This window comes from Pecten maximus, chromosome 16, assembly GCF_902652985.1.
Source record: "Pecten maximus chromosome 16, xPecMax1.1, whole genome shotgun sequence".
NCBI classification, from domain to species: Eukaryota; Metazoa; Mollusca; class Bivalvia; order Pectinida; family Pectinidae; genus Pecten; species Pecten maximus.
Window position 1 is genome coordinate 4,291,169 of NC_047030.1, and position 10,830 is coordinate 4,301,998.

The 10,830-nt window shown below is 37.6% G+C and overlaps 1 protein-coding gene across 1 annotated transcript; it reads left to right on the forward strand.

Moving 5' to 3' along the window:
* The first annotated feature begins 274 nt into the window (after positions 1 to 274).
* Positions 275 to 10,541, forward strand: LOC117345247 (endoglucanase G-like). Its single transcript, XM_033908283.1, has 12 exons — positions 275 to 377; positions 1,886 to 2,083; positions 3,875 to 4,079; positions 4,499 to 4,669; positions 5,731 to 5,915; positions 6,511 to 6,670; positions 6,861 to 6,972; positions 7,565 to 7,721; positions 8,268 to 8,412; positions 8,718 to 8,883; positions 9,656 to 9,846; positions 10,453 to 10,541. The coding sequence occupies exons 2-12, from the start codon at positions 1,892 to 1,894 to the stop codon at positions 10,488 to 10,490; spliced, it is 1,722 nt and encodes a 573-aa protein (XP_033764174.1). The 5' UTR covers positions 275 to 377; positions 1,886 to 1,891; the 3' UTR covers positions 10,491 to 10,541.
* Positions 10,542 to 10,830: the final 289 nt, after the last annotated feature.

Genomic DNA, 10,830 nt, shown 5'->3' on the forward strand with positions numbered 1-10,830 from the left:
AAAGTTGATCAGTTGCATACGTGGAGGAAAGGACTAATAACGAAATATTTACCTAAAGTTTACATTCAGTTTCTGGTCAGACATTTTAAATAGATTCTCAGAAACATTCGTACGTAAGTCTTGTTTCTGTTGTGGGAACCAAAATAATTAAGATAACATGAAAGTTTATATCTTTACAGCATGCCAGTCCTTCTATATATTGTTAGGTTTTGATTGTTATCTTTATACCGTCCATGCTCGTCCTCACCTATTCCACTAGTTGGCGTTAGTGACTAAACTGGGCGACCTATATACTGACTTTTCCTGATAAGGAGACGAAACCATCGAGTTTCCCAGTTTTCATATTTGCAGTTGTCTAAAGGAAAGGACTTGTGGAGGTAATCCATATATCATTACTATCTATAAGATAACAGATACAGCAGTGCTGAGTTTTAAGTTTTAATTTAGAATCGAAGTAATATTTTGAAATTCATATTTTGAAGCTGCAAATATTTATTTAGTGATGTAGATTAATTGAAGTCCATACCTTTCGATTTAAATTAGTGGTTTTTGTTAATGCATTGTTTTATATATATTTACCATGTACAGATTTCAACGTATCCAAATGATCTGTTATGTGATCAATGTGTTATTTAAGGATTAACATTAATTATTTTTTCTGTTATACAGTCATAACAGAAAAAACTGGAGTGTACTCTAAATAAACCGCGAAGCGGTTTATGAAGAGAGTACACTCCAGTTTTTTATGTTATGACTGTATAACAAAAAAAATAAGTAATGTTAATTCTTATAATTTAATTTCGTCTTATACACATCAAGATATTTCACTTTCTTTGGCGAACTCTTTTCTGTGATAAATTATTACGCAACGTCATCAGCCAATCAAAAATGACGTTACATTTCGCAACGTCAAAAATTTTGTTATGGAGGTATAACAAAATTATTTCAGCCAAAGAAAATGCGTGTTTCATACAAAATTAAATCATATATTTCCACAAACGATCTCACTTCACGTTACATACAATTCATGACGAAGTATTACCTGTTTATGTCATTTGTCTGTAATCTTCTGTCTTGATTTGGTATTTTTAATGGCGTTAAACCGTTTAGAAAATGGCATATCTGTTGTTGTCATGGTATTTAATACAGTTTCCTATCAAAAGCTTATTTATACATATACATCATTGTGATGATTGGAGCATTGTGTTTTGTATTACGATTTCACAAGACCAAACCAGTCGTGATGTTATTTATATCGTTTTCACAGCTTAATTGATGTCATTCTATTCAAAAATATTTCATAAAATTGATACAAGTACTAGAAATGTATTATTCAAAGGCAGTAGCGGTATTCAATTATAACAGATTTTATTGTCTAAAAGTAAATTACAAAATCTTGTATTTACTAGTTACCTGGATAACAATAGTACGCTCTCTCTAAATCTCATCGTTTGTCTGTTATCATGCATGCCAAGTCTATTGTTTTTATAGTTGGTGACATTAGCTCACAGATGGAAACAAATGTATGTGTTCTGTTCATCATATAGGTGATACCTAATATGGTTGTGGTTGACCTCCATTAGGTGACGTAAGAACGTTACGTTAAGAAATTGAAAAAACAATCCAATCAAGGGTTTCTGAGGCACAGGGTAGTTTTGCGATAAAAAAAACCAAACTATTCCACAGTACTTATCGCATTACATGTAATTTTCTTTAAAAAAAATACAATACTTCGCTGTTTTTTCTTCAACATACATACTTCTATGCCTTTATAGAAAGAAATACTGAATGTTTTCCTCTTTACCACAATGTGACTAACGTATATGCAAATGTGCTGTTAAAACATTTAAATTTAATAAATATACAACAATATTGTTTTAAAAAGCACAAAATGGCGACTGCTCAGTTCCTTGTATTATTGGTGAGCCTCCTGGTGGCGGGAAATGAGTCTCTAGAGGTACCAATGACTGGCGTCAATGATTGGGGAGGAAGGTTCGAGGGAAAATTTGTCTTCACTGTTCCAGAGGAGGTAGCAGGATGGGAGGCCATTCTACACTTTGATGAGCCGGTAACAGGAATGACAGTAAGTAAACTGAGTCATTACACTCGTATCTGACTTGATCAACTTTTGTCACTCAATTCGACGTTTCTCTGTACAACAAAAATGAGTGAAACAAACCCATTGTTAATCTGGAATGTAAGTATTGTCTTCAGATGGCCAGGCTTGAAAGTAGAGAAAATATATATGCTGGGTCTCACATAGAGTGTAATAAAAGAGAACTAACTATACCCTGGACCTTCCAGGATCAGGGGTACACTTCCCCGATGTCTTCTGGTCAGCGGGCATTGGAAACTCTACAGACCCAGACCTGATAGATCTCACTGCATGTTGATTGTAGGGTGCAACTTAAAGTTGCATCATGCAGAGATAAGGATTGATTTCAGTGCCTTAAACTATTTGTGATGAAATCAAATTTATTTTCTAATTTATTCCGCTTCACATGCAGGTCAATATCCGTTGTATATTTCGGAAGAAACCATTCACTGTGTTATTTGTATACTACCAGAAAAAAACCCTAAAATTTAATTTTCTCAGAAACTATCGAACGTTAATACCACGATTGACAGGAAATGAGCGTTTGCGGGTAATTGGCATATTTAAGGCAGGAAACATGACGCCGCACAATGTGCATAAGAATACCATTAGTCTTTGGCAAGACGTTATCGGCAATATAGCACAACTCGGGATAGGACGCGTTCACGACGTCCCCGTGCAACGCCATGTCAACAGGACTATCACATTCGGTTAAAACATCTTAAAAATCGTTTCCATATGGCCAGTTTAACGTCTATAAATTTTCATGGACTAAGAAAAATCCACCCCGACTCGTCCGTAACCTGCTGAGAGAACACGGAATCCGGCCGCGACGCCCCACCATACGTCCTGTATCGCTTCAGCGTCATCGCCAAGCACGATTAGCGTGGTGTCGTAGGTATATTCGATACACCCAACGCCAATCGACGGGTATTTTATTCACGGATGAGTCAAGAGTACACTTAGATAGGAATGACGGCCGTAGCAGAGTGTATCGTCGTGGGGGAGACATATTCCGAGATGCCCGTTACATAGGATGACGTTCTTTTGGTGATGGCAGTGTCATGGTTCGGGGAGGGATCACTGCCCATAACATAACCCCTCTTTTGTTAATCCAAGGTAATTTGAATGGAATTAAATACAGAAATGTAATCATTACACAACATGCCCTTCATGCGTGCCCAACAACGTCGAGTGACGTTACAGTAAAAAAAATTCCCGTCCGCATGCTGCACGTGTTGTTACCGACTACTTAAACCAACAGAACATGTTCTTCCATGGCCGGCCGTTTCGCAAGATTTGGCACCAATCGAGCATGTGTGGGACGAGATAGAACGTCGTCTACGTCAACTGCCTAATTGGCCATTGACGTTAAATCAATTCGGCCAAGACTTGATCAGAGTGTGGAACAATATTCGGCACGTTCCATGAGACGTCGTTGCCAAGCTTGCATTGATGGACACACTCCATATTGACACTGCGAACTCGGTTTAGACCCCATATGGAATTGAACCCCTGTGAAAATGAATTGTTATTCAAATCAATTTCAAATTCCATAGTGATTTTGTTGTAATGAAATGAATAAACCAACATACAAAATTTCCACCTAATATATTAAGAATTGTCGATTATATAACGTTTCCCTGATGCACACGAACTGTTTTCCACTAGTATATATATATTTGTCCTAACACGAACTGTTTTCCACTAGTTTATATATATATGTCCTAACAGGAACTGTTTTCCACTAGTTTATAATTTATATATCTGTCCTGACAGGAATGGATGGGAGATATAATTAAGACAGCCAATGATAACACAGAATACATACTGGTCAGTAAACCCCACACGGGGATCCAGCACGTCGGTCAAACCTTGACAATCACCGTGCAGGCTGCCTATTCCGGAAGTGCCCCGCCAACCGGAAAGGGAACTCTTGTTAATATGGCGCATGACGGTCAGACTGTACCCCCAGCTCCCACTGGTATGTCTCTTTATTTAAAAAAAAACTTGTATGTATTTACATTCATGCACTGAACATATGAAATATAGAACAATGTCGTATGTCGATATGGATTGTAATCCTTACAATCAACCGGATGAAGAATCAATACAGGGCATGGATGATTGGGCATTAAGAAGATCAATGCAAACACTTTATAACAACCTACGCTTTAAGATATCTCCACTGATACCCTCTTTACAGTTTATACAAATAATAGAAAATTTATATTGATATTCGGCCTAAGGAGGTTTAAATGAATATGAATTTCATAATAAATGCACTATGGTACCGAATATATTTATGATGATGATATTGACACTCAATAGCCATGCAAAAAATCATTTTATTAAAGAAAAAAAGTGAAATATGTATATAACTTGAATATTTCTATTTTGCAGTTCCAGGCTCTAAATACAACTATGCTGAAGTTCTTGAAAAGTCTATACTTTTTTACGAGGCTCAGAGGTCCGGCAAACTGCCTACCACCAACCGGATACCATGGAGAGGTGACTCGGCATTGAGCGATCACGGACTTAACGGGGAGGACCTCACGGGAGGCTGGTATGACGGTATGTGTACTGTGACGTCATATTTGCTATATATATTATAATTTAATTTTGTATGAAACGCGCATTTTCATTGGCTGAAATAATTTTGTTATACCTCCATAACAAAATTTTTGACGTTGCGAAATGTAACGTCATTTTTGATTGGCTGATGACGTTGCGTAATAATTTATCACAGAAAAGAGTTCGCCAAAGAAAGTGAAATATCTTGGTGTGTATAAGACGAAATTAAATTATAAGAATTAACATTAATTATTTTTTCTGTTATACAGTCATAACATAAAAAAACTGGAGTGTACTCTCTTCATAAACCGCTTCGCGGTTTATTTAGAGTACACTCCAGTTTTTTCTGTTATGACTGTATAACAGAAAAAATAATTGATGTTAATCCTTAAATAAAAGGTAATCTGTCTATAAAGGTCGCCAAAATGACAAACCGTTATACAGACTCAATACTGTCTGGTTGGATTTTTTCATGATTCTTAACTCATGGAGTTACGTGTACACCAATTTGTCGATATATTCACTGCCCTCCAAAAGTCCTGTTACAATTATTACGTAAAATACAGCGAAATTAATCTCGAAGTATTTATTACAATTTGTTAGAATCATAACTTCTTAGGATATTTTTGTTCATGATTTCAAATGTTTATTTTTCAACAGTGCATATGTTTTGTTACAATAGAAATCCTCAAAAGGCAACATTCTGGAAATTTCCCTCTTTGTTTAATATAAATTTCAAAAATGCAATTCTTACATTTTTTTTACTGTTAATCAGTGAAACAATATTTGTGTCAGTAAAAAAAACCCAATATTTTTATTTGTTTTTGAACATTATGGAAAATAGGACCATCCATTCCCTCTCCCTGCAACTTCAAAGAAGTGAGGTGTTTTTCAATAATTTGCAATCGTCACTTACAAATGGACTATCTTACGGACATTACAATACTTTTTCCTCAAATTTTGTCGGCTAGCCATTCGCTTTTAACGTTCCAAGTGTAACAGGACTTTTGGAGGACAGTGTATATAAGGTCGATAATTGTGAAAAACATGACTGTCCACAGCTGGCGACCATGTAAAATTCGGCCTTCCTATGTCGGCCAGTGTTACAATCTTAGCCTGGGGATTTCTACAGTATGCCGATGCCTACGAAGCCGCCGGTCAGACAGAGTATATGTATGACTGTATCCGCTGGCCCCTCGAATGGCTGGTCAAAGCTCATACTGCCCCTAATGAATTATACATCCAGGTAAGTTTTCTTGTATATAACAGATATGACAATCACTTACCGTAAGTTTAATATTGATGAACAACGAACGATAGGGTTTTTCCGTTTATAGTGTCATCACACTGAAATACCACACCTGAACACGGTAGCGTGGCACACCACCCGCTCACATAATACTTTAAAATGACAATTCCCATTGCCCTGATTAGGATACTCTAAAGCGTCGAATATTGTCCAGAAGGCATGATTTGAAAAGATAAATTGTTCCAAGTGTTATTCATTTACAATTGTTTCTACACTATTACAACGAAATCGTCGGTAGGGACAGAGGTAATTGATACTTCATGGACCGTAGGAGTTGTTGATTTGTCATATTGTACAAAATAAATTATATGAGTTCAACTAAAACGTTAGCTTCATAATCCTGTTCTTGCTTACTATTTAAGGAAATAAGGCGCGTCATATTATCGAGTATTACGTTATTCTTGCCATTTACATTTTGAAAGAACAATTGCTTCGTTGAGAAGACAATTTTAAAGATGTCAGATAATTAAGTTAAATTAACGAAGCATCACATTTCTTCCTGTGTTCTGTTATTCCATCCTCCTGAAAACAGGTAGGAGATGGGGGGCAGGATCATGGGTTCTGGGGCAGACCGGAAGACATGAAAATGGTCAGACCGGCATTCAAGGTTGACGCCACTAAACCCGGAAGTGACGTTGCTGGCGAGTATGCTGCTGCAATGGCTGCCGGCTACCTTGTTTTTAAAGATAAAGGTAATTTAACAATAGTGATTGTTCTATAGGTAAATTATTCTTCCTAAATAAATGCATACTTCAGAACTGTCAGTTGATATCTGTGAGTTATTTCCCAACTGGCTGCTCATCTTGCACGCAAGGACTATCTCAGCAATATAGGTAGATAATATAAACTGTTGTAAATGCTTCATTTGACCTCTGCACACAGATCCAACGTTCGCTGCTCAGCTACTGAGTAATGCCGAAGAGATTTACAAGTTTGCTGTGACGTACAAAGGTATATACAGTAACAGTGTCAATGAGGCCGCCGCCTATTACAGGTAAAACTCTCAAGGTTGCCTTTCCTAAAATCACGTGACAGACTGTCTGGTGTGTTATTTCATTTGCATGTCTATATGGACTGAATCACGTGTGCCCATTTGGCAAAAATTTTCTCATTTTAGTGACACTAATTGTTCTCTCCCATGTAGCCTAACATTTTTTGGGGTTGAGGTTTCACATGGAATTTCCTGGTACCACATTTATTATTTATTGCTTTACCATATTTATTAGTTATTGTGGTACCACATTTACAAGTTATTGTGGTACCATATTTACTCGTCTTATGGTATCTCCTTTCCATGTTTTTTAAGACTGTCTTTTCCTTATGGAAGCACATTTCGCTTTGCGCCCTCTCCTTATGAAAACATCTTCAGTTTCCCCATTCGAACTATATATGACTCGTTTTCCTCACAGTTAGATGTATACCATACATTAACCGTTTACGGTAAATGACGGGGTAAATTCAAATGACGTCATTAACTTATATTTTCACTGATATAACAATTAATGTTTCATTTCGAAGCAATTAACAAGAAGATAATACCACTTGTATGACTGATGGTCACATTTTTTATGACTGCTTGTTCAAAGGTCATCGGCTTATGAAGACGAGCTTTGCTGGGGAGCATTGTGGCTTTACATGGCAACAAACAAGAGTTCGTACCTTACCGACGCTAAGACCTACTACCCGTCTGAGGCAGGGCCAGACTGGGGCCAGTCATGGGACGACAAGGGCGCTGGCTGTCAGGTATTTTACGTATTAAAATATCATTATAGCTCTGTGTTAATAATTCCTTCCCGATGTGTTAACAAACTATAATTATATACCCAGGTTAATAAAAGGACGGCGGATATCATACTAAATGGAAAAGGGGGCCGCGGTGGCCGATTGGTTAAGGTGTCCCGACACTTAATCACTAGCCCTCCACCTGTGGGTTGCGAGTTCGAAACCTACGTGGGGCAGTTGCCAGGAACTGACCGTAGACCGGTGGTTTTTCTCCGGGTACTCCGGCTTTCCTTCACGTCCAAAATCTGGCACGTCCTTAAATGACCCTGGCTGTAAAAAAACTAAATCATACTTAAGGTACATCGGTTGTGTACAGAAGGATACCTTGATATGACCTTGCTGTATAATCAACGTCTACTCAGATTTATGATACGAGTCTATTTCATTTAATTAGCAAGATACATGTAAATCTTGTTATCGTTAGTTTTTGCAGTAGGCCATATCATTAGTACACGTTTAAGTTCAACCATTATAAAAAGTAGTAACACTGCTATGTGTTATTCCTAGATTCTAATGTATAACATCACTGGAGAACAAAAATACAAAGACAACATTGAGGCGACGTTTACCGCTTGGTTGCCCGGCGGATCTCTGCCTTACAGCCCCAAGGGTCTCGCCTTTCGCTCCCAGTGGGGTTCTCTCAGATACGCTTGTGAGTATGAAACCAAATTATTGTCCGAAAGGTAACGAACACGTTGAATCAAAACATCATTGCTACTTCGTGTCTCATTTAGTTTTAAAAGAAATCATTATATAATATTCTCTTTTCCTTTCAACAATTGTTGAACTTCTATGATACAAATAAATATAAACTAGGCACATTGCTGCCTAGAAAAATAATCGTATTTTATATAGATTAACTGTAAATACTTTTTTATTGATGGGTTATCACAAGGTTTGAAAGGTCTACATGATCTCGTATGTATGGTTTATAAAATAACTTTTTATCCTTCAAAGCAAACATGGCGTTCATGGCTTTATTAGCGGCCGACAACGGAATCCGTACTAACGAATACCGCGCATGGGCAAAGTCTCAGATCCACTACGCCCTCGGCGATACCGGAAGGAGTTTTGTTGTTGGCTTTGGAGTCAACCCACCTACCCAACCACACCACAGAGGGAGGTAAGTCAACGTTATACTGTCCACCTATCCGACCACTCTACAGAGGGAGGTGAGTCAAAGTTATACTTTCCACTTACCCAACCACACCATAGAGAGAGGTGAATCAATATTATACTGTCCATCCACCCAACTACATCACAGAGGGAGGTGAGTCAAAGTTATACTGTCCACCTACCCAACCACATTACAGAGAGAGGTAAGTCAACATTATACTGTCCACCTACCCAACCACATCACAGAGGGAGGTAAGTCAACATTTTACTGTCCATCAAACCAACTACATCACAGAGGGAGGTACGTAAAAGTTATGCTGTCCACCTACCCGACCGCATAACAGAGAGAGGTGAGTCAATAGCATACTGTCCACCTACCCAGCCACACCATAGAATGAGGTAAGGCAATGTTATACTGTCCACCTATCCGACCACTCCACAGAGGGAGGTAAGTCAACATTATCCTGCTCACATTCCCAACCAAACCAAATGCGACGATAAGCCAAGTTCTTTCTGAAAAGCATTTCTTTTCTAACATATCTGTGTGTGTAGCATTCTCGCATTGTTTGAAGGGAACACTTTTTAAAGATTCGGATTCATCAGAAGTTCGCGTCTTTTGATAGTCATGTAATCACGTGACAATTGTTTTTGTTAAATGCTTTATCGTAAGATATTTTGTCTAGTCTTCTTATCAACAACAAGTATTATAATGAAGACACTTTTTGGCATTTCTCAAACAGATATTCAATCAAATATGCGTAACTGCTTCTATGATTTAGCTCTTGTCCGATGATGCCAACACCTTGTTCATGGGAAGCCCAACAACATAAAGGACCAAACCCACACACCTTATATGGAGCCCTCGTTGGGGGTCCCGATGGTAGCGACTCCTATACCGATAGCCGTGGCAACTACATCAACAATGAAGTCGCATGCGATTACAATGCCGGCTTTCAGTCCGCCGTAGCAGGTTCGCATTTTGACTTCTGTAGAATACTATAGCCAATACTAGAAAGGGCATACTGTTATATATGGATATTCACAATTTTTCCAGTTTTCTAATCTCACCATAGGATTTAGACAAGCTATAAGTGCTCTTCGCACGTTCTCAACAATTGTATGATGTCGCAGTAACAATAAAATGACGTCACAACAATAATACAAGAACGTCACGTCGACAATTCAATCACGTCACGTCAACATTGTCTTGCATTGATGTAACGGCAGTATAAGATACTTACGAGGGATAACAGGTAAAGCAAAAATGATCATTCACCCCCTTGAGATTGAGACCATGGGATCTCAAACCTCAGGGTAAGATTCTTAAGCTACCAAACACTCGGCAAGCCTCGTGTTTTGCAACTTCAGAATTCTTCATATCATGTTGAGATCCCCCTGTCTTACTCCCAGTGTGATGAAAGAGTATATTAGTCCCATGATTCATTCCATTTGATGAATTTGAATAATATATAGATAACCTTTAAAACGACACCAAATGGTTTGGATATTCCGTAAAAATAAAGATGTCATACCATACTGTGTTCTCAATTTGATATCTGACATTTTGTCTTTTCAGGACTGATGCATCTTACTATGGCTGATGAACTACCGTAGTACCAATCCTCACTATTTTATTATCAGAAAATAAAAATCATGTAATGTTAATTGTTTTACCTCTTTTTTATACAGAGCTTAATCGGCAGCGTTTATATACAATTTGTAACTTTGGCAGCATATTCTTTATTCTGCTTTTGAATAATGAATTTTTAAAATGTTTACCGTAATCTTGAAATTGTAAGTTACTTGACCACAGTTTGATGAATGTTCCTTAACTTAAAGAAACTCTGTAACTTAATTTTCAAATATGAATGCAATATTGGAGTTAAGAAAAAAAAGCTAGTTAAGGAACTTTCCTTACATTCTGTAATACTTTCCTTCAGGAGTTCATTAAAGG

Excerpts from the sequence above, each read along its gene's own strand:
- LOC117345247 (XM_033908283.1), top strand. The coding sequence starts at position 1,892 with ATGGCGACTGCTCAGTTCCTTGTATTATTGGTGAGCCTCCTGGTGGCG. Across the intron at positions 4,670-5,730 it reads CACGGGAGGCTGGTATGACG|CTGGCGACCATGTAAAATTC; the intron begins GTATGTGTACTG and ends GACTGTCCACAG. Across the intron at positions 6,973-7,564 it reads GAGGCCGCCGCCTATTACAG|GTCATCGGCTTATGAAGACG; the intron begins GTAAAACTCTCA and ends GCTTGTTCAAAG.